The following is a 25268-nucleotide window of genomic DNA, read 5'->3' as shown; positions in this document are numbered from 1 at the left end:
TGAGGCTCTACAAAATGTCTCTACAAAAGGGGGGGGGAGAAAAATACAATAATCGCTGTGTCCCACTACATTTAGGATTTTTTTTTTAAGACTGTCCATGCGACTGCGTAAAGGGTCACGCAACTGGTTGGCCCCCAACATGGCAGCAGGAAGGCCTAACTATAGCTAAGCTGCCCGGGGGGGCGCTACTCCCCCAACTATTGGTTGGACTAAACTAGCTAACCTAACCTAACCCTAAACTATAGTCCAACCTATAGCTCTGCGGGTGACATAATTACCTAGCAAGCGTAAAAGAAATGACAATGGAATGGCGTGTAAAAGAAAGACAAAAGAAATACAAAAGAATTTACTCAAGAAATACAAAATTCAGCATAATACGTTTCAATGAAACATGATGTTACAGTGCTATGATGAAACACTCAAAATTAAATGTAGAAATGACTAGTTCTGGGTGCACTCCCCCTCACACAGGCACAGAGCAGTACATTCAAGTGCAGCCTTTTTGCATTTGCAACGATTCACACAACCCATCTTACATTTACATGACAGCAGTTCACGGCAAATTTGGGCTGCTTGTGGTAATCTTGTCCAGTGGGGATCATGCAGCCCGTCCTCACTTTTGATCCACCCCCAGCTGGTTGCCGCCGGCAGCTCTGGTGCAGGGAGCAACACCTGGCCCCATACATGACCTCCCTGGTAGGCTGCCCTCTTATCGTGCTCTTCCAGAGCTGCCTTGGTTGGAGGAATCAACTCAACATTGTTCTTACGTGCGAACAGTTTCTTGCGTGCCTTGTCAATGTCTGTGCAATGGCAACCGCTGCAGTGCCTGTGTCTGTCATCTGGTCCTTGATGTTGGGTCCCTCTAAAATCATGTTGACCAGGCAAATCAGCATTTGGGGCACAGACTCTTTCTGGCATCCTTCAGGGGACCCAATGAAAGGCTTGGATTCACCAAACATCTGGCGGCGCACGATTTCTGCGGCACGTGCAAGATGGATAGCATCATTGTCCCTGTCCATTTCACAAGCTTTAGCAATAGCATCGCCAACATCTTTTCGGAATGCCAACAGGATGTCTCTTCCCTTGCTGTGTGATTGCATGTCAGGGAAGTGGGCAAGGAGTCTCTGCTTGAGACGTGTGGAATGTACCCTTGTGTTGCACCTGACGCCTAGCTGTTCAATTCTTAACTGGTATAGTTCAGCCAGTTCTGCTAACTTGAACACTGGCGCCGTCTCCTCATGCTGCCTGGTCTCTTCAATAAAGAGCACAAGTTGAGCAAAAGCTACTCTTGACAGCTGTTTCTCTTGTTCAGTTTCTTCTGTCGCTTCAGAACATCGGGCCGCTCTGGCACGATTATACAACTGTGACAAACATTTGGCATGGTATTTACATTCCAGGGCCACCATATCCCCAGCACTGAGTTTGCGAAGTAGGGTACTGTCTTCAAGGAGGGTCGCACAGTCCCTCACGTGCCTGTCAATTGTGAAGGTCACTGCCTCATGAAGCCGTTCTGAGCCTGCAGGTTGTTCACAGAAGAAACAGGAGGGGGGCCCTGAATTACCTGTGCTCACTGAGAGGGACCTGATGGGCTTGCATGCACCAGTATTATGGCTGTCATCAACAGTTACACGCTTTCGCTTTTCGGCTCTCTGTAGTTTTGTCCTGTTATATCTTAGTTGACAGGTTTTGTGATAAACGGCACTGTTCGCAACCATAGCTGCTTCAATTCCATGACCTTCGTCAAGCCGGTGTAACTGAAGCGTACATGGAAGCTCCTTTAGTTCATTGAATCTGATCAGATTTTCGGCAAGGGAACTGTAGCCGCTCCCGACATCTTTTCGCTTGGACTGTAAGGGACGAGTCAGTGTCTCTTTCGTGTCGTCTTGACAGATGATACACAGGTTCCAGTTCGTTGTTGGTGGATGTGACGACTTTGAGACAGGTCGCTCTGGGTCGACCAACTTGAAGCTCTTGGACATGGCTGCTGTTAAGTGACGACCACCATCAACAACCTGCAATGAAATATAAATATATTAGAGTCCCTTCCCCCCCCTTAGGCCTGTGGCAGCCATTTTACAAAATGGCAGCCAGGTGACATTAAAATGGCTACCAAAGGAATTAAAATGGCTATGGCTTCTATATTTGTGGAACGATTTCATCGTTTATGGGGTCTATGGATGTGTTTATGGGGTCTATGGATGGTTTGACCCCCCCTAAAAATTTAGAGTTTCGGAAATTTAGTCCCATACGTTTGTAGTACGCAGTGAGGCGCATCCATAGACCCCATAAACGATGAAATCGTTCCACAAATGTAGAAGCCATAGCCATTTTAATTCCTCTGGTAGCTATTTTAATGTCACCTGGCCGCCATTTTGTAAAATGGCTGCTACAGCCCTCAGAGGCTAAATCTGTGGTGGCCAAATATCCAAATTGCTTCATAATATGTCGTTCTACAAGTGTGCTCATGAATATTTTCAAAATACCTGAATAGGTATTTAAAACTTCACATAAAGTGCAATTATGTGGCATTGTGAGATCTCATATGCTTCTTTAGTTGCAGATTGAGAGCATGAATCTTCACAAAGAGTATGTGTCCTCTGAATGAGTTCTTATATGTCTTCTCAGATTACTAGACATGGAAAATGGAGATTCACAAAAAGTGCATTTATGGGACCCTTCCCCATGTGTATTACCACGTGCCTTTTCAGACTCTTGGAATGGAAAAATGAAGCTTCGCAAGGAATATGTGGATAGGGTCTTTCTTCAGTGTGAGCTCTCAGATAATCGGAATGGAAAAACGAATCTTCACAAAGAGTGTATATTCTCATAAGGCTTTTCGGATTCTCAGACTGGGTTAATGAAGCTTTACTAACAGTACATGTATGAGGTCTCCTCCTGTGTGAATTCTCGTATGTAGACTATTTGACTATTTATAAAGAAAGCATTCATGAGTCTTTTCTCCCAAGGTTTTGTATGGCTATCTAGATTTTCAGAATGGGAAAATGACTTTTTCTTCATGAGTTCTCATATGGCTTTCCAGAGTTGCAGAACAAAAAAAAAAAAAAAAAAAAGCTTTACAAAGAGTGTACGAGGTTTTGCCCTATGCGAGTTCTTGTATGTCTTCTCAAAGGGAAAAGGAGGATTAACAAAGAGAGCATTTATGAAATCTCATGTGTTCTTATATGCCTCTTTAGAGTCCCAGAATGTGAAAATGAAGTTCTCATATGTACTTTCAGGTAACTGGAACGGACAAATGAAGCCTCATATAGAGTGCATTCATGTGGCTTTTTTCCTGTGTGTGTATGCATATGCCTTTTCAAAGTCCAAGAATAGGAAAATGAAGCTTTACACGTAGAACATACGTAGGGTACCCCTCCTGTGTGAATTCTCATGTGTGTTCTCAGACTACCTGACTGTGTAAATGAAGCCTTACAAAGAGTGCATTCATGAGGCTTTCCCCCAGTGCGAGTTCTTATGTGGCTTTTCAGAGTCTCGGATTGAGAAAATGAAGCTTTGCAAAGAGAACAGCTGTAAGGGTTTTCTCCAGTGTGAGTCCTCACGTGTTTTTTCAGACTAGTAGTATGTGAAAATGAGGATTCACAATAAATGCATTGATGATTGATTTATGGAATTTTTGGCTCGAAGGCCAAGCGCCGAATGCATTGATGAGGCTTCTCTCCTGTGCGAGTTCTGACGTGCTTTTTCAGATTCCCGGAATTGGAAAACGAACCTTCACCAAGAGTATATACATAAGGATTTTCCCCTGTGTGAGTTCTCACGTGTATTTTCAGAGCACTGGATTGGTTAAACGACGCTGCACAAAGAGTACATTTGTACGGCTTTTGTCCTGTGTGAGTTCTCATATGAATGACCAGAGATGCATAATGTGTAACTGAAGCTTTACAAAGAGTACATATATATTTTCCTCCTGTGTGAATTGTCATATGCCTATTCAGATTTGAAGAATGGGTAAATGAAGCTTCACAAAAAGTGAGACTCTTCCTCTGTGTGAGTTTTCATACGTACAGACACTCCTCAACTTACGTTTTTGTTACGTTCCGAACGGCCGAACGTAAGTTGTTACTGTACCATACATCCGTAAATTCTATTACCGTATCTTATAAAACACCCCTAAATCATTAATTATACACATAACATTGTAAAATAATAACATTAATTTCAAATAAATTAAATTCAAGCAACATAAATTGAGATGGTGGAGGAGGAGGAGGAGGAGGCAAGGCACGTTCAGTCTGTCGTTTGTGCCATGTAAACAATGGACGCAGCATCATGCGTAAGTATCATTTGAATTACAGAGAGCGTGCTAAACATTCACTCAATTTTTTTTTTTTTTTTTACATTTTTTTTACAGTCACTTCAAACGTAAAATCGAAAAAATGTAAAACGAATTAATGTAAGTAGAGGAGCGTCTGTACTTCCAGTTTATCAAAGGAGGAAAATGAAGCTTCACAAGGAGTGTAGTCATCAGTCTTTTCTCCACTATGAGTTCTATGCATTTTGAGACTAATCAGAAAATTATACTTTACAAAAGGTACATTGGGTTTCTCCCCAATCCTCATATGTATCTTCAGACCACCAGGAGGGGAAAACGCTGATCCACAAAGATGATATGTATCAGACAGTGCATTCACAAGGCTCTCCTTTGTCTAAGTGCATATATGCTTTTCAAATCACCACAGATGGAAAAGGAAGCTCACAAAGAGTATGTCAGGCTTTTTGCATAATTAATTTCCCATAAGCATTTCCAGTTTACTAAAAGAAGCGAGTGAAACTCAGCATCAAGTGCACATGAAACTCATCTTTCCAGTAGAGTTCATCCACCTATATAACAGGTACAAAAGGAAACCTAAAACAAAACTTAAACACCCAAGTGACTTCCTTTCCTTGAGGAATCATCTGCTTCCTAAGCTATCCTCCTCAAAATATTAACTTCATTAAAGAGAATATTTATACAAATTCTTATTCATCCATATGAGATACCAAAGTGCCAAGTTGATAAAAAGATTAAGAAAGATTAAGCTACTTGCAGTTTCATACTTTCATCAAATATACTGTATCACATTCTTATTGGGAAAGTAAATCCCCGTAGCATATATTTCTAAAGGTTTTGATCTTTAAAAGTGAATAATGTTATTTGATGAAGAAAGGAAAATATTGCAGACTATATACCTTTGTGCTTCTAAACTCCTCATGAAGGACACCTTGATATGATGCAAGTTCACTTCTTATACCTTATTCTGACTCAGGAATTCCTTTGCATAGATGCATCTGACAGACATGCAACTTCTTTGACTCTGAAGAAGATGAAGAAATGTAGTTACTTACATGTTAATAAACAATGACTTACGATACTTTTGAGCTTCCTTTTCCAAATAAGAGGATGTTTAATTTTCAGTAAAGATCAGAGTCAACATGTGAAATTTAAAATGACATGGATGATTTGTATGCATACAACAGATTGACTGATTGGTATGTGTGCATTTTGTAAACACATACATACATATACCAAGGGCTTTTTCCCCCTTACAAGGGAGGTAGCAAAGTCAAAGGCACAAATCCACTCCCATTCATTTCTTCCCCATATACTCTACTCCCATTCACCACTCCTCCCTCTTTTCTTGGCTCCTCCTGGACGATGGATCAACCCTGCATCTCGCCCACTGCCCTGGGTCAGAAGGAATGTAGCAAGACACAGCATATCCACAGCAAGGCCGCTTCATTTAATCAGCGACCTGTCCTCTCTGTCCCCTCATGCATGAAAAGAGAGGACGGAGAGAAATCCCTTTGGGCTGTGTCAAAATATTATTCACACATACTCTCTCAACCCCCATCCCTAACCCACTCCCTTCCATGGATCACAATGTCATCCATACACAACCATTCTCCACTCACCCCATCTTTTGTCTTCTCCCTTCCTCAACAGACATTCCCCTCTTTCCCAATGCCCGTTTTACCCCATCCATCCACGTCATCCTTGGTTGCCCCCTCATGTTCACTTTCTCCACCTCTGCCTTCCACACCTCTTATATTAATCTTCACTCATTCTTTCCAAGTGTCCAAACCATCTCAGTATTCTTTCATCAACCCTATCGCTCAACTCCTTTTCCATCCCCACTCTCCTCCTCACCTCGTTTCTCACACTATCCAGCCTAGTAACCCCTATCATACTTCTCAGGCATTTCATCTCAAAACACATTTAAACTCTTCCTCTCTTTATGTTCCATGTTTCTGTCCCATACATTGCTGTTGGCACAATCACATCCCTTCATGTAATCTCCTCTTAGTATCCATTCCCAAATGTCTATTTCTCATTACACTTTATAATCCCCTAAGGCATCTATTTGCTTTTCTCAATCTACATTCTACCTTCACCCACACTCCTTTTCCTACCACATTCACACCCAATTACCTAAAGCTATCCACTTCCTCCAGTCTCTCTCCCTTAATAATCACTTCCAGTTTGCTGCCATCCTCTCCCCATTTACATCTTATCACCTTAATTTTCCCTAAATCTATCTTCAACTTCCTTCTTTCGCACACCTTCCCAAACTCTGTCACTTTCTTAATCCCTCCTCTGATTTTGCTATAAGTGCAGTGTCATCAGCAAACAACAACTGGTTTATCTCCTACTTTTCTTCATTTTCTTTAACCATGTCCAACCCTGGCCCATTACCCTTGCATTTACCTCTTGCATCACCCCATCCATGTATAAACTGAGCAGCCAAGGGGATATAACACATCCCTGGTGAAGTCCCACCTTTACCTCAAACTATTCACTCTCTTCATTTCTAAATCTAACACAGGCTCTACTATTATAAAAACTTGACTACTCTTAACAGGTTTCTTCCTATCCCATATATATCTGCAATACTTTCTGAAGTGCCCTCCTGTCTACCCTATCATAAGCCTTTTCCAAATCCATATAGGCCCAAAATACATCCTTACCTTTTCATAAAGCTTTCTCACATATCTGTCTTACCACAAAAATCTGACCCACACAATAAAACCACAATGTTCCTCACCAAATCCTCTCAATAAAAACCCTCCCATAAGCCTTCCCAACTAGTCAACAAACTGATCACTCTGAAACTACTACACACTTGTCCTCTTTTCCCTTGTAAAGCAGAACTAAACAGGTACTTCTCCATTCCTCCGGCACTGCATCTGAATTCATCACGAGATAAAATTCTATTTTTCTTCATAATGTCATACAATGATGGAACCAACACTGTACTCATGCATTAGCATGCTCCTATTCATACATTTCTCCATCTTCCACAGTTCAGTCTTCTATTTTTAAAGACAACTTGGACACCAAATTTAATAAATTTGGTGTCCAAGTTGTCTTTAAAAATAACAACACTGTTAAAAACAGGTTGATTAAAAATTCACCTGCTTGTAATGAAGGCTGTGTTTATAGTATCCCTTGCAAAAATTGTAACTTTAATTATATTGGACAACTTGTCTTTAAAAATAACAACACTGTTAAAAACAGGTTGATTAGAAATTCACCTGCTTGTAATGAAGGCTGTGTTTATAGTATCCCTTGTAAAAATTGTAACTTTAATTATATTGGACAAACAGGCAAGGATTTAAAATTAAGAATAAACCAACATAAATATAACATTAGAACAGGGCAAGTTTCAAGTGGGTTGTTTTTGCATTTAAGGGATTTTAATCATTGCATTGATTGGGATAACACAAAGAAAATTGTCTTAAGTAAGGACATCAAGGAGAGGAATATCATAGAATCATGTTATATAAAAGCTTCATTTGAGAACAACATGAATGTGAGTATGGGAATGTATAAATTAGATAACTTTGTAACATATAAAATTGTTGACAGTAGCTGGGTCAAACGTCCGGCAGTGCTGAGAGAGGTCACTATTGGACCTGTCCCAATTCCTCCCTAACGTGCTTCTTTTGTATATAGAATGTCACTGCTACCTTACTCTGTACCTTTGAAAATGTCTTAAATAGACAAAAATGTTCAGTCACCTTTCATTTTATTTTCCAAGTGGTTTTATTACACATTTTGTGAATCACATGTTTTTGTGATTTATTCACATATATATATATATATATATATATATGCATATTACATATAAAATTTTATAACTGTTTATTCAATATGTATATTCATACCATCTCTTGAAATCATTACTAAGTTAAACTGGAACTACACCCAGAAACTATGCAACAGCAGTTTTGAGTACAGTTGTAACAGTAATCCAAAACAATAATACTTTTTTCTTTTACAATTTATTCTCATTCCAATTTTTCAATGGTTTCTTCATGGTGGCAGACATGCCATATAAACAACAAAATAGATATTTTTATTTCTCAGCATAAGCAATAGAATGCATCTTACAATGGGATACAAAAATAATACATGCCAACAGGAATACTTTCAGTCAATAATAAGATTGAATACAGGATAAAAACAAAGTACACATTCACACAAGCAAATAATGAAAATAAACAAAGAGTCAGACATTACAACATATAATTTGTGCTTATCCTCCTGAATCTAACAAATCAAACTTCACAATGAGTGCATTTATACAGCTACTTTCTTTGTGTGAGTTCTTATATGGCTTTTCAGAGAAGCAGAATATGAAAATGAAGCTTCACAAAGTGTACAAGTAAAGGGTCTCTCTCCTGTATGTGTTCTCATATGTACATTCAAACTACCGGAATAGGAAAATGCGGCTGCACAAATAGTACATTCGTAAGGCTTTTCTCCTGTGTGGGTCCGCATGTGCCTTTCCAAATGCCCGTACCTTGAAAAAGCAGCTTTACAATGAAAACACTGGTAAGGCTTTTCTTTTGTGTGCGTTCTCCTATGTATCTTCAAACCGCTAAAACTGGAAAATGAAGCTTCACAAAAAGTGCAAAAATGAGTCTTTTCCCCACTGTGTGTCCTCATGTGTGCTTTCAGATTACAAGGGCTGGAAAAGGATGCTTCACACAGAGTGCATTTTTGAGGCACTTCACCAGGCTTTTCCCCAGTATGTGTTCTCATATGAGTTTTCAGAATGTGTGACTGGGAAAATGAAGCTTCACAAATGGTACAAGTGTATGGCCTTTCCCCTGTGTGGGTTCTCATATGTGTTTTGAGATTACTAAGATGAGAAAATGTTGAATCACAAACAGTACATACATGAGATTTTTCTCCTGTGTGAGTTTTCATGTGACTTTTCAGGTACTTGGCCTGGGAAAATGAAGCCTCACAATGACCGCATTTGTGTGTTTTTTCTCCCGTGTGCGTCAGAATGTGGTTTTTCAGACTACTGGAGTATGAAAATGTCGATTGACAAATCGAGCATGAATAAGGTTTTTCTCCGGTGTGAACCCGCATATGTCTTTTCAGCTCAATAGGACGGGGAAATGCCGATTCGCACAAAGAACATTTATGAGGCTTATCACCTGTGTGAATCCTCATATGTATATTCAAGCTAAAGGACCGGGTAAACGAAGATTCACAAATAGTGCATTTATACTTTTTCTTTCCTGTGTGAGTTTTCATATGATTTTCCAGAGTCACAGAATGGGTAAACGAAGCTTCACAAAGGTTACATGTATACGATTTTTCTCGAACGTGAGTTCTCATATGTTTTTTCAGGCCGCCAGACTGTGAAAACGAAGACTCACAAAGACTGCATTTATGAGGCTTGTCCCCTGTGTGAGTTCTCATATGCATTTTCAGAATCCCGGACCTGGAAAATGAAGCTTCGCAAAGATTACATGCATAAGGTCTTTCCTCTGTGTGAGTTCTCGTATGTATTTTCAGACTACCGCACTGGCTAAATGAAGCGGCACAAAAAGTGCAAGTATAGGGCTTGTCTCCTGTATGAGTTCTCATATGCCTTATCAGAGATGAATGTTGGGTAAATGTATCTTTACAAAGAGTACATATATATTTTTCTCCTGCGTGTGTTGTCATATGTATGTTCAGATGATCAGAACTGGAAAATGAAGCTTCACAAAAAGTGCATATGTGAGGCTCATTTCCTGTCTGAGCTTTCATATGTACTTCCAGATTTCCAAAGGAGGAAAATATAGCTTTACAAGGAGTGCCCTCCTCAGTCATTTCCTATTAAGTTGAGGAATATTGTGAAGCTTTGCAATGACTGTAGCTTTTACGCTTACATACCAATAGCTAAAAAAATTAAATTAAATAAAAAAATATATAATATTCTTATTTATTTGTATGGTTCCATAACTCACATTACTTGCCTCATTGTTGACAAGAAGAAAATTCATACAAATTTTAAGCCATCTGTCTCAATATTAAACATCAAAGTTTAACTCAAGGAAGTAATCCTTATAGCATATATATTTACAAAGGTTTTGACCCTTGGGAGTCTGGGAACATGGTTATTCAACTGATGAAGAAAGGAAAATATTGGTGATCATATACCTTTGTGCTTCTATGTTTCTGATGAAGGAAATCTTGATAAGATGCAAGATCACTTCTATAACCTTATTCTGACTCAGGAATAATTGTTTCCATAGATGAATCTGACTGCACTTCTTTGACTCTGAAGAAGAAAGAAAGTTACATGCATGATAATAGATAATGGCTCATGATACTTTAGAATTTCGTTTCCAAAACAAAATTGTATTCAAACTTTCAGAAAGGGTTAGAATCAACAAATAATGTAATTGCAAAGGTGGACATGAATGCCTTATAAGCATATTTATATGCTTATAAGGCATTCGTGTCTACCAGCTAGTTTATATTATAATATAAACTAGCTGAGAGAGAGAGAGAGAGAGAGAGAGAGAGAGAGAGAGAGAGAGAGAGAGAGAGAGAGAGAGATATGGGGGGAGGGGGGCTGATCACAAGTCTAAAGAACAAACTTGTGTGTGTGAGTACTTTTTTTTTTTTATCTTGTATAACATCACAAGGGTTAAGGTAAGAAGTGCCCTTCTGGGACTATGTTCTCTAAACTGGTTATTTGTGTATGGATTTTTTTGCAGTGGTGTTCTGAAGTGTTGAAAGTAGATTACAGCAGATTACTATTATCAAAATATGACTGAAGCATGCTCTCTTTTGCAGGAAACCCACAGCTGCAGAATATCTGGCTAAGACCACCCATTTGGCCCACATATCACTAAAAGAAACCTTGTACCACTGTCTGAATTACATGAGTGTTGGGCAGTATAATGACACATTAGAATCAATGATGAAAACATATAAATGGTGGTCTTGCAAGATAGTTGTCAGAGAGAATCATCTCCCTGCTCCCCATCTTCCAAACATGTAAACACCCTTCACTAAACATGAATATTAAAACCCAAAGGATTAATGTTTGGTCACCAGAGCAGGCCTTAGATAAATCTCTTTACTAATGTCATCTGTATGTTTTCTACCTTTACACAAGTATCCTTCTGAAGATAACAATTGTTCCCAACCTTGGGGCCACTATCACACTTAGGTGGAATCACAGAGGTTACAAGGGAGAGATTTAAGAAGAGCAGTAGACTTCAATGAAGAATAGTAGCATCTAAATGTGGAAGATTGAAAATATTGGAGCTTTAAACAGGTAGCATACCAACATGGATAAAGGATTACCTGAGAGACAGACTTAGGTAAACAGTAGTTAAGGATGAAATGCCAGACTGGAAAGAGGTGAACAAATGTTGTGTTGGACATTTGTCCACTTCTGACACTACTTATGTTGTTTTAATCCAACATTTATTTCCTTTCCAGTCTGACCATTTGTTGCAATCTTTACATGGAATTTTATATACACAACCTTCCTCATTTTCAGGTGAATTTTTAATTAAAATACTTTTGACTGTGTTGGAGTTTCTAAAAATAACTTCAATGTTGAAATTATTAAGAATATGAGGTAACTTGATGAAATTATCATGGTGAGGAAGTATGAGAAGATTTTTTTAGAATGAAATGTGTCTCTAGCTTTATCCTCAAAATAAGACTTCCTAGTAATTTTTTGAGAATTGTCAATGAGGTACTTGGGATACTTTAATTTTGAAGCCATGTCAAAATTAAAGTATCCTTCTCTTTTTCTTTCTCATTTAAGCAATTTACTTTAGCTTCTCCCTTCCTTCTGTCCTTTTCCTTTCTCCATCTATCCTCCACTCTCAACTTACTTCCACCAAAAATATTATTTGAGAGTCCACCAAGCTCTCCCCTAAGAACATATACACCCAGAACTCTTCCTACTCTTATCCTGGTTACCACTATATAGTCCATTAAAGCTCTACCTACCACCCTTCCATCCACCACCCTCTCCCATGTGTACTTATGCTTGACTTTCTTCCTAAACAATATGTTTGCTATCATCAACTATTTCTAAACACTTCTACACCATGAACTCTTCACTAAGATTTTTTTCCCAGTACTCCACACTTCCCTGTCTGGGGTATTGGCTACATGTTATTGTGGCAAAGTAGCATGCAGTTGATACTTTAGGGTCTATATGGGGCACCCCTATGGACCAGAGCCACACATCATTTTGTCTGTGATAGAGGAAAACTCTGTTCATAGAGAAATTATGACACTTTTATACTACGACTATCCCTCCGTTATGCTGTCCCCCAACCCTTTGTTACTGTCCTGTACCATTTCACTGAATATTAATTTCCTTTTTTTTGCTGACCCTGTGGTGGGGGAAGAGAATGCTACCACCAAGTCTTTCCACTAGTCATAAAAGGCGACAAAAAAACAGGACGTGGGATGGGATTAGGAGTCCTACTACCTGTAGCCCCAAAAGGGGACATTCCTAAAAAAAGAAGAAAAGGCATAAGAGGGTCTGGGAGTTTTCCAACCAGTACCCTAAGGTTTGGGTCTTTTAATGTGCGTGGATGTGGTAAAAATGCGAGTAAAAGGGAAGAGATAGGCAGTATGTTTGTGAGCAGAAAGATGGATGTGCTGGCTTTGAGTGAAACTAAAATGAAAGGAAAGGGCAACTGAGTTTGGGAGTGTAGCTGGGAGGTACTCAGGTGTGAAGAGATAAGTAAGCGGGTAGTGGAGTGGAAGGAGGTTTCATTTAGGTTGATGTGGATGAAGGTGAAGCTGGGAAGGGAGATGTGGGTTTTGTAAGTGCGTATGGACCTGGTAGCGAGAAGAGCGTAGAGGAAAGGGAGGCTTTTTGGGTAGATATAACTAGTGCATAGAGGGATTAGGGAGAAATGCCAATGTAGTTGTATTGGGAGACCTTAATGCTAGAGTAGGAAATGAACCAATAGATGGAGTGATGGGGTAATAATAATAATAAGTGATAATAGTAATAATAACAATAAGAAGAAGAAGAAGAAGAAGAAGAATTGCCTCAAGTTTCACCAAGTCAAAAAGCCACAGTCCCACAATGGCTGACAACAGTACTCAACCCCTCCCACATTTCTCTCTGGTATGAAACTTTGGAATATTATCAGTGTTGTACTGGTGTGGGGGCGTTTCTATGTCACTGGCCAAAAGTAGAAGGTGGGGAGTAATTGCAGGTTGTCAGCTTTCCATGAATGAAAAGATGTAGAAATATAGTTAAAGTTGACAGAGATCTCAGGCCCAATCAAGGGACCAAGTGTCAACCCCTCAGGGCTGCACCACCTGATGGAATTGAGGGGGTTGATGGATTGAAAAAATGAGAATGCAAACGGGGTATTTGTTCAGATGGGCAGATGAATCCTGGAGGTCCTGTCTATGATCACAATTTCTTCCTCCACCCTCCTAGTACTAAACATGGCAAAATATATATATATATATATTTTATATAGCCCCTCTTTATTTCATCCAAACAAGTTTAGAAAAACTTATCTAATTTGAAAAATAACGAGTTGTCATCCTGAATATTTACCTACAATAGGCAGCAACTAGAGTAATTCATGGCTTGGTGTCATTGTAGGGATGTCCATTGCTGACATGATGCTGGGACAAAGCTTAAAGCCCGAGTCTTGGGTGGCCACAGGAGTGTCGGTGACTGACAAGACATATAAGGAGAAATTAGAAAAACTGGGAATGCCTTCACTTAAAGGGAAAAATCATAAGTTCTACAGAACTAATTCAACTTGTGGAGAAATCAGAAGTGATTTATTTTGCTGTGCTTAACACAGGAGAGGTGATGGACCAAGTTGAGTTTCTAGACAAGGCCACTCGGAGTAAAATTTCAAGTGTCCATATGATTTTGTTTTGAAAAAAATGTTTTATCCAATGGTTGCCTTGCTGATTTTGACAAATATGATGTTTGCTTCCCCTGGAAACCACCAATTTTGTATTTCCCCTCCCTATTTTAGGTACAGGCAAAAAAAAAAAAAAAAAAAAAAAAAAAAAAAAATATATATATATATATATATATACATATATATATATATATATATATTATTGTTGCATATGAAAGACAACTTTATTAGAAACAAAATACTTTTTAAAATTTTTAAATAGCTTGAAAAATAAGGGAGATACGATTTTTTAAATTATTTTTAGCCCACATTTTTGGCTAGACTTTACCATAACAAAATGGTAATTTGGTAAAGATGTCGGTAAAAGAAATACACATTAACTCTAAACCACTGGTCCAACTTTATTAAAATTCAGAATACTTGGGTTTTATGAATCAATAAATCACATGAGCATGTCAAAAACAATGTGAGACATCTCCATCATACCATATTTGCCTTTTCATGGCAACCATGAAGTTGTCAATTTTCAGATTATCATAAATAAAATCCAAACCACTGGCCCAATTGACATGCAACTTGGCATGTGAAGGTTTTATGGGTTAACAAATCACCTGAGCATGTAATTAACATTGCAGGACCTTCTTCTTATACCATTCTTACTAACACCTATCATGTTGCCATGGCAACTGTTGTCAATTTAGAAATAATCAATAAAATCCAAACTGCTGGCCCAATTGACATGCAAATTGGCATGTGAAGGTTTTATGGGTCAACAAATCACCTTGCAGGGCCTTCTTCTTATACCATTCTTACTAACACCTATCATGTTGCCATGGCAACTGTTGTCAATTAAGAAATATTGATAAAATCCAAACCGCCGGCCCAATTGACATGCAACTTGTCATGTGAAGGTTTTATGGGTTAACAAATCACATGAGCATGTCATTAACATTGCAGGACCTTCTTCTTATACCATTCTTACTAACATCTATCATGTTGCCATGGCAACTGTTGTCAATTTAGAAATAATCAATAAAATCCAAACCACTGGCCCAATTGACATGCAACTTGACATGTGAAGGTTTTATGGGTCAACAAATCACATGAGCATGTCATTAACATTGCAGGACCTTCTTCTTATACCATTCTTACTAACATCTATCATGTTGCCATGGCAACTGTTGTCAATTTAGAAATAATCAATAAAATCCAAACCACTGGCCCAACTGACATGCAACTTGACATGTGAAGGTTTTATGGGTCAACAAATCTCCTGAGCATGTCATTAACATTGCAGGACCTTCTTCTAATACCATTCTTACTAACACCTATCATGTTGCCATGGCAACTGTTGTCAATTTAGAAATAATCAATAAAATCCAAACCACTGGCCCAACTGACATGCAACTTGACATGTGAAGGTTTTATGGATCAACAAATCTCCTGAGCATATCATTAACATTGCAGGACCTTCTTCTAATACTATTCTTACTAACACCTATCATGTTGCCATGGCAACTGTTGTCAATTTAGAAATAATCAATAAAATCCAAACCACTGGCCCAACTGACATGTGAAGGTTTTATGAGTCAACAAATCTCCTGAGCATGTCATTAACATTGCAGGACCTTCTTCTTATACCATTCTTACTAACACCTAACATGTTGCCACGGCAACTGTTGTCAATTTAGAAATAATAAAATCCAAACCACTAGCACAACTGACATGCAACTTAACATGTGAAGGTTTTATAGGTCAACAAATCTCCTGAGCATGTCAAAAACAATGCAGGACCATCCTTTTATACTGTTCTTACTATCATCTATCATGTTGCCATGGCAACTGTTGTCAATTTAGAAATAATCAATAAAATCCAAACCACTGGCACAACTGACATGCAACTTGGCATGTGAAGGTTTTATGGGTCAACAGATCACCTGAGCATATCAAAAACAATGCAGGACCTTCCTTTTATACTGTTCTTACGAACATCTATCATGTTGCCATGGCAACTGTTGTCAATTTAGAAATAATCAATAAAATCCAAACCGCTGCCCCAATTGACATGCAACTTGACATGTGAAGGTTTTATGGGTCAACAAATCTCCTGAGCATGTCAAAAACAATGCAGGACTTTCCTCCTACACCGTTCTTACCAACACCTATCACGTTGCCATGGCAACGATATGTCGAGTAGGTATCTAAGCTTCATGATTCTTAGATTGCACAGCTGTGCTATTACCAACAATTTCAAAGTTGCTCATATCCGGTAGAATAGAGGCTAATAAACATTATTACATTCAATATTATATAATTTAGTTTCTTGCCTTTAGATTTTTACTTGGAAAACTAATTTGCCAAGGTTAATATCAAAAATTGCGTTGAAATCGGTAAGAATTAGTAAAGTTTTGAAGAACTGGGCATACACTTGTTTAGCAAGATAATTTTAATAACCCTGCAAATGTGCTGAACACTCCAAGCATTCAAACTAAGCCAAACAAAACTAAAAATCCAACGGGGCGCAAAAGATGGCGATAGCGGCGCCGTGCATGGTTTCGCGCGTGACTATATGCCTACATGTATTGCAAAATATCTCAAATGTCGATTAACCAACGATCTTAAGCTTCTCATTTCCGGGGGAAAATAGATTAAAAACATGATTCTTTAATTTACAATATTTGTTATTGAGGCTTTACCTTAATATTTTTACTTGAAAAACTATTTTGCCAAGGTTGATAACCAAACTTCCATTTAAATCGGTGAAAATCTGTTTGTATTTGAAGAATTGGGCGTACACTTGCACAACAAGATAATTTGAATATCCTGTGCATGCGCTAAACGATGCAAGCATTCAAACTGTGACATACTTATCTAAACGGGGCGCAAAAGATCGCGTTGTAAACAATACATGTGCGATAGTGGCGCCACGAGCGAATGCGCCCGTATCTACCTATTTCTATAATCTGCAGAACCATGTTGGAAAATTGGGGTTTGGAGTGGGGGAAACAAGGAAAGGAAGTGATTTCTGAAAAACAAATTATAGCATTGTTCAAATCTGTTGGAAATAAATCAGAAACATACATTTTCCCCCTATCCTAACCTGATCTATCTCAACCTACCCAGACCTGACCTGCCCTGATCTAATCTACAAGTGGTGTAATGACCCCTAGTGGGATGCACATCACCAAGTCCAAGGTGACACTCCAGCGGAGTGCACATTATTTAGCTGGGAGGCTTTGCACCCACCCCAACACACACACACACCCTGAACCACTCACTGAAGTGCTCGGCCAGAGGGGAGAGGGGTTATTTAGTGAACAAGTGAATTTTACAATTTTCACGAAATTTACCCATTCACGACGATTATCCATAAATACACAATATTGTGCACTTCCAACTACAACTAAATAATATCGTAATAAATTATTGTTCGAACTTGAATCCTTCGCTGCAATGAAACAATTGCATTTGTCAAACGAAACAAAATGGCTTTACATGTTTTTGAGAACACAAGTCTATATAGAATCATTTCAAGACATTATGTTAATCATTCAAATAATTTTTTAAAATTAAGTCATCACACATAAATATGTCTTGAACCAACCTCACTTTACTCCACTTTGTTTATTCATCAACTGTCTTATATATACATATACATATGTAGTGATCAAGTTTGAACTACATAGTTATCAAGTTCTGATGTTTTGTCACTGTGGATTGTAAACAAAAATTTACATCTTTTGAATTTCAAATTACTCAATTGTACTTGTGTAACATTTAATCTTTGTATTATTTCTCATGCATTATTGCACTGAATTATTTATAAGTCTAATATTTTTCAGCTACATGTCGATTCCGAGAAGGTATATAATCTTTCATCCACATACTGTAAAGGTTTCATATCTAAAAAAAAATCCTTTAATATTTTTCTATTCATATTTATTTTTTCGCTAAGATTGGAGGGTTGTTGAAGTTATTCAAATTGTATATAGAGTAGGTGTCCACTTCTCGGGTCTCCGAGGGAATCCGGCCGGACCACACGGAGTACATTGAAAGTATCACTAAATGGTGAAATATCTCGGTCAAATTTTGTATACATCTTAGAAGTGGTAAAGAATATCATGTGGCAATTTTATCGGAAGACAGTTTTTATTGCTACAAAATCAGAAAATGAATTATTACGTGCGTATATTCAAGGTATGAATATAAAATTCACAATACAATGTAAGAAATGTATACTGTTTATTGTTATTTTCTAAAGGTGTTACAATTGTACACGCATTCTTGATATAAAGATCTGTACATATATAATGTATTTAATACACACTGCAGTAAGATATGCTCAGAGAAAATAAAATTTAATACTTGAATGTATTTGTTTTTCAAGATATAATAATTTCGTTCCCTCATATTTGATGTAATGAACCTGTTAACTTTTAAGTTTATTGGATACTGATATTTGTTAATATAAATAAGAATTATCGTTCATGATTATTCTGTACAAACCATGAGTCGTGGAGCACACATCTCACCCACGCGGCTAGATCTGACGCAACAGACAACACACATACCTGCCTATGACAGTGCGACCCTGCTTGACCAGACCTAACTTAATCCAGTGCTATTATGTAATTACGCATCACGGGTGAAAACCCACGCGTTGTACATATCGACTCCTGGCCGCATGTCGCAACGGAGGATATTTTTCTCCTTGGCTGCTGACCGGTCCGGCACACGCCTGACCTCTTCGTTGACGTTGGCCAAGCCAGTTTATACCTTAGACAAATACACACGTTTCCCGAGTCACGTAATTCTCTACTTACAAAGTTGTGCTCGGAAGAAAAAGAAACCCACACACAAATCTACACAGACATTGCAAGGGGCAGGTGCTTTGGGCTAGAAATTGGTCACTTCACTCTATTGTATTTTTCGTATTTGGCGACTATCCAGTAGCGTGCAACACCATTTTCCACATTATGATTTCTGAATGATAAGAAAACGGAAAAAGCCTGCGAGAAATCATTTCTTATTCACTTTTATATATTTTTGTGAAGGGCACTTTTGGGGCACAGGGCAAAGGGGCAGGTGCTCGGGTACCCCCCCCCCCCCATCTCTCTCTCTCTCTCTGCACGGGCCTGCTCGCTGGCTTAGCAGAGGTCGGATGTCGCCCTTCGCTCCAGCTCTCTCAGTCAACACCCATAAATCTTTGCCGGCCGGTCGTGGGGGAGATTTTATTTGCCTTTAGTCTTCTCTGCTGCCGACCGGTCCGGCACACGCCTGGCCTCTTCGCTGACATTGGCGAGCGGGTTTACACTTTTGACAAATGCACACGTTTCCCGAGTCTCGCAATTCTCTGCTTTCAGAGTTGTGCTCGAGAGAAAAGGGATACACGAATCAACACTTGCATTTTGGCAATAGCCCTCTTTTATACACTACTATCTTTTCATTTTCTTACAGACATTCTTCCCCTCCCACAAAAACCGATCCCGCGCGAGAGGGTGGTCTTACATAGCGCGGCTAGTCCACTAGTCCACTCGCCCGCCTGACCCCCGCACTGCCATCGGATCCACTCTCTTGACTACGCTTCGGATATCGCCCATTGCCTCAGCAACGCGCTTTGCCTAGCTTGGGGTTAATCAGCAACGCCACACGCGGACAGTAAACCCTACTCACTTCTCGTAAGATACACACACCTCTCACGAACATAACCACATCCCACGCACAAACATCTACACGTACTTTTTCTTCGACTAAAATTCGCTTCCTTTCTTTCTCTTATACTACATCTACTCATTTCAGTTACCTCCCACTAAATACTTATCCGTTTTCAACCTTTACTACTACGCCTCCTACCATTTTCTCAGCATTTGGTGATTCTAATCGCAGGCGTCGGCGCCGCCGTCCAAGTTCCCTGCCCGTTTCTCCCGAGTCACCACCATCAATCGCCCCTTAGTGAATCGCCCATGGAGAAAGCGCTTATTGGCAATAGCCCTCTTTTATACACTAGTATCTTTTAGTTTTTTTAGACATTCTCCCCTTCCCACACAAACTGATTCCGTGCGAGCACATGGTCTGTCCTAGGTAACCCATAGCACCATACGCTCAAGGCTCCTATTTGGTACTCCTGTCCTGCACGACCTGTCAAAGGTTACAATACGCAGGATGACAGACATTGAATGCCGGGCACTACGAGCGGGACTCGGCCTACCGTGGTCGGTCCCTCGAGAGCAGGTATACAGCGAAGCTGGCATTTTGCTACTCTGGTGCCGCATAAAGAGGTTATATCCTTCTTGCATAAAGAATTATGTCCCACTGTCAAGACAGCAGCTTTATTCACCTATACTCGTATTTTAATTTCAACAAACTACATGTTCACTAACAGATAATCCACTCCCACTAAATGCGGAAAACTCTAGATTACCACTGAGCTTCGAAAGAACACAAGGCGGTAATCTACCCACACTCCAGTACACACTATATACATAGGAACGGAATCATGACCGAGGGAAGATTCCCCCCCTCCTTTTCATACGTAACAATACCCCCCTCATGAATAACAAAAAGCAAGCATAGTCACAAACCATAATAACCGTAAAATTAAAATTAGCAAGAGAACCAAAATTTAGTTAGGTTAAAAAAAAAAGAAAAAAGAAAAAAAAGAAATGTAGATTTAAGTTGAGCTTGATCAATCAAACACACATACATTCACTTTCCATGTTCGTCTGGGCAACATGGTCCCTACCTTCCTTAGTAACTGACGTATGAAATACATGTACAGTACCTGCATGCCGGAATCCCGGCAACCTATCTTTCTCTCCCTTCCTTCCGTCATTTCTATCTCTTCTTCCCCTTTCCCCCCCTCTCCCTCCGTGGTGCCACAATATCATATTTCTGTAATGTTAGTGTAATGCGGAGGCATTCCACCTCTTCCGTAAGGGAAGGTCTTTGCTCTCAGCACTGACAAACAAGTCCCGAGAGAGTTGTTCACTTAGGTCCATCCTTTCTCTCGGGGAAGTGTACCCATCACCAATTGTAGTAACATAATACTACAAACTTACTCACTACGGTAAATATAACAAAACAAAAGAGTAACAGATGTATAGAAAAACTCAAAGTCAATAAAACACCAGGGCCTGATGGTTGGCACCCAAGAATCTTAAAGGAAATGAAAAATGAGTGTTGTTTCATAAGAAATTATTTTCAAGAAATCCATCATATCCAGAGATGTCCCAAGAGAATGGAAGCTAGCTAACGTTGCTCCCATATTCAAAAAAAGGTGACAAAAAGAAACCAAATAACTACAGGCCTATAAGCTTGACTTCAATCATAGGAAAAATTATGGAAACTATCATCAGAGATATTCTCAAACATTATTTAGGAAGTAACTGTTTGATAAATGATAGCCAGCATGGATTCAGATAGAAACATTCTTGCATGACTTACTCGAATTCTACAACGCCTCTCGCATTATAAAAAAAAAAATATATATATATATATATATCATATATATATATATATATATACATATATATATATATATATATATATATATATATATCATATATATATATATATATATACATATATATATATATATATATTTAATACATTTAGACTTTGCAAAACCTTTTAATACCATCTCCCATGAAAGACTACTTACTAAATTAGCTTCACATGGAATAAGTGGTAGCCTATTCAGTTGGACTAGTAATTGGTTGAACGATTGAAAACAGAGTTCTAAATGGCAAAACTTCTAGATGGAAAAATATTATGAGTGGAGTTGCTCAGAGTTCTGTTCTTGGGCCACTTCTATCACTTCTATTCATAGTATATATAAACAATACCATGGACTGAAATCTATTGTCTCCAAATTTGTTGATGATACAAAACTGTGTGGAATGGCAAATGATCACTTAAACCAATTAGATATTCAAGAAGATTTAGATAAACTACAGCAATGGTCTGAAAAGTGGCTAATGAAATTTAACACAAGTAAATGAAAGGTTATGCACATAGGTAAAAATAACAATAAGTACAATTACAAGTTATTTGGAAATTTGTTAACAAAAGTGGATAGTGAAAAGGATCTTGGCATAATTATCAGTAACAATCTCAAATCATCTAAGCAGTGTATTTCAGCCTCTGAGAAAGCAAATAAGATTCTATGACTGATTGTGCGATCTTTTTCCATATGGTCACTGAACCTCATTAAAGGCATTGACAGATTGGAAAAAGTACAACAGCAAGCCACAAACTGATTCCAAATACATACATACATATACCAAAGGTTTTTTCCCCCCCTTATAAGATAGGTAGCCAAAAAACAAAGGCATAAAAACCACTCCCACCCATTTCATCCCTAACATACTCCACTCCCCTCCACCCCCTTATCTTGGCACTTCCTGGATGACTGGTCATCACTGCATCTCGCCAACTGCCCTGGGTAAGCAGTGTCACAAGACACAGCAAGGCTGCTTCATTAAACTGGCAACACCCCCTCTCTGTCCCCTCATGCAGAAAAGGTGATGGGGAGAAATCCCTTTGGGTTGTGTCAATTTCTTTCTCACACATACTCCCTCACCCACACCACCTCATGTATCACAGCATCACCCATACACAACCGTTCTCCATTCACCCCTATCCTCTCCCATACTTTCTCAACAGACATTCCCCTCTTCCCCAAAGGTCCTTTTACCCCATCCATCCATCTCATCTTAGATTGATCCCTCATGTTCACTCCTTCCACACCTCTTTTACTAGTCTTTCTTCACTCATTCTTTCCATGTGTCCAAACCATCCCAATACTCTTTCATCAACCCTATCTCCCAACTCCCTTAACACCCCTGTTCTCCTCCTCACCACCTTATTTCTAACTCTAGCCTAGTAACCCTTATCATACTTCTCAGGCACCTCATCTCAAACACATTCAAACTCCTCCTCTCTTATGTTCCATGTTTCTGCCTCATGCAGTGCTGTTGGCACAATCACTCCTTAATACAATCTCCTCTTAGCATACATTCCCAAGCATTAAATGACCTCACCAGCCAGTCCACCATCACTGTACCTCCATTTTTCAGACATTCTGCATGACATCCATCCAACCCAGGTGCCTTACCTGCTTTCATCATCTTAACAACTGCCTTCACTTCACCTTTCCTTATTTCTCCTCCATTTTCCTCACTCATCATGCTCATTTTCTTAGCACTTCCCACTGCAACTACCTTTCCCTCCCCATTTAGCAACTCCCTAAAATACTCTGCCCATCTTCCTTTTACTGCCTTCTCTTCTCTACTTGATTTGCCTCCTCTTCCTCTCTTAATTTCTTTCCAAAACATCTTTTTATTACTTTCAATTTTTTTTCTGTCATACTCTTACCCCATTTCACATCTGCTCTCCTCTTTGCCTCCTTTATCTTATGCTTTACATCTCTTCGCTTTTCTTCATACCTTTCATATGATTCCCTCGTCCTATTTTGTAACCAACCTATGAAAGCTAGCTTCTCTTCTACAACCTTCTTTGCTTCCTCATCCCACCACTCACTACCCCTCTTTCTATTTCCTCCCACTCTCCTTATTCCACATCATGCGACTCCTTGAACAATCCCCATTCCTCCTCCACTCCTAGTTCTACTCTATCCTTCACTCCCTCCCATTCCTCTCTGTTTCTTGTATTTTTCAGTTAAGCAGTTCACTCTAAGCACCTCCCTACCTTTTGTCCTTTTCCTCTTTCTCCATCTATCCTCCACTCTCAACTTCCTTCCACCAAAAAATGATCTGATATTCCCCCACTCTCTCCCCTTAGAACATGTACATCCTTAACTCTTCCTACTATACTCCTGGTTACCACTATATAGTCCATTAATGCCCTATCTACCACCCTCTCCCATGTGTACTTATGCTTGACTTTCTTCCTAAACACTGTATTTGCTATCATCAACTCTCTAGACACATCTCCACCATCAACTCTCCACTACATTTTTTCCTGGAACTCCACACTTCCCAACCACTCTGTCTACTGGTTCATTTCCTACCCTAGCATTAAGGTCTCCCAATACCACTACATTGACATTTCTCCCTAATCCCTCTATGCACTCATTTAAATCCATCCAAAAAGCCTCCCTTTCCTCTACACTCTTCTCACTACCAGGACCATGTGCACCTACAAAAACCCACATCTCCCTTCCCAGTTTCACCTTCATCCACATTAACCTTGAAGAAACCTATTTCCACTCCATGCTTTCATATTTCTTCACTTCCTAGTATAGCCACCCCTTCTCTCTCTCTCATCCTCTCTTCACTCCTGAAAACCTCCCAACTACACACTCCCCTCCCTTTCAACTTTTAGTTTCACTCAATGCCAACACATCCATCTTTCTTCACACATACTACTTATCTCTTCCATTTTACTCTCATCCGTTCTACATCCATGCACATTAAAAGACTCAAACCTTAGGGTTCTGGTTGGAAAACTCTTAGACTCTCTTATGCCTTTACTTTTTTTAGGAATGTCCCTTTGAGGCTACAGGGAGAAGGATGCCTAGTCCTAATTCTGTCCTGGTTTTGTTGCTTCTTACAACTCAAGTGGGAAGCCTTGGTGGCAGTATTCTTTCTCCCCACAACAGGTGGGGGGAATTCCAAATATAAATCATATGAAAATTGACCAAAACACACACACATAAAAAAATAATAATAATAATAATAGAGGCGAGTTGATACAGGTCCTTAAGAATCTACAGGGAACCGATATCAAGTGACAAAATTTTCACACTGAATGAGAATCCAACAAGAAATAATGATCTCAAACTGTCAGGAAATAGATTTCATTTGGAAGTGAGTAGAAACAACTTTGCCAACCATGTAATTAACAAATGGAATAAACTTCCTGCGGAGGCAGTGCAATGAAGTTTAGTTCAAGATGCTGTAATGCCTGCCATTTATATTATTTGCTTGATTACCATTTAATGTCTGTCAATTTATTATTAACTATATACCTGCTTATAATTTAACTTTATCTATGGGGTGGTGCGAGAGGTGAATGCAAGGGTGGTGGGTCAGGGGTTGGAGATGATTAAAGAAAATAGAGAAAAGTGGGAGGTGAGC

The 25268-nt window shown here is 39.1% G+C and overlaps 1 protein-coding gene across 5 annotated transcripts; it reads right to left on the bottom strand.

The window, feature by feature from the left end:
- Positions 1-331: 331 nt before the first annotated feature.
- On the bottom strand, positions 332-18403 carry LOC143019540 (uncharacterized). Of its 5 annotated transcripts, none has more exons than XM_076175257.1 (5): positions 17774-18383; positions 13848-13970; positions 10445-10565; positions 5191-5315; positions 332-2012 (listed from the first exon to the last, which is right to left on the bottom strand). In XM_076175257.1, exon 5 carries the CDS (start codon positions 1977-1979, stop codon positions 747-749), a length of 1233 nt encoding a protein of 410 aa, XP_076031372.1. In that variant the 5' UTR covers positions 1980-2012; positions 5191-5315; positions 10445-10565; positions 13848-13970; positions 17774-18383; the 3' UTR covers positions 332-746. The 5 variants fall into 5 exon arrangements, with proteins under 5 accessions (XP_076031372.1, XP_076031373.1, XP_076031375.1 ...); XM_076175258.1 differs by lacking the exon at positions 17774-18383 and adding an exon at positions 17520-17672; XM_076175260.1 differs by lacking the exon at positions 5191-5315 and having other exon boundaries at positions 17774-18384.
- Positions 18404-25268: the final 6865 nt, after the last annotated feature.

Source organism: Oratosquilla oratoria, chromosome 37 (genome assembly GCF_046742065.1).
Source record: "Oratosquilla oratoria isolate Oo_2021 chromosome 37, ASM4674206v1, whole genome shotgun sequence".
Classification (NCBI taxonomy): Eukaryota; Metazoa; Arthropoda; class Malacostraca; order Stomatopoda; family Squillidae; genus Oratosquilla; species Oratosquilla oratoria.
The sequence above is the reverse complement of the archived record's forward strand: the minus strand, read 5'-3'. Positions and strand labels throughout refer to the sequence as shown.

Excerpts from the sequence above, each read along its gene's own strand:
- LOC143019540 (XM_076175260.1), bottom strand. The coding sequence starts at position 1,979 with ATGTCCAAGAGCTTCAAGTTGGTCGACCCAGAGCGACCTGTCTCAAAG.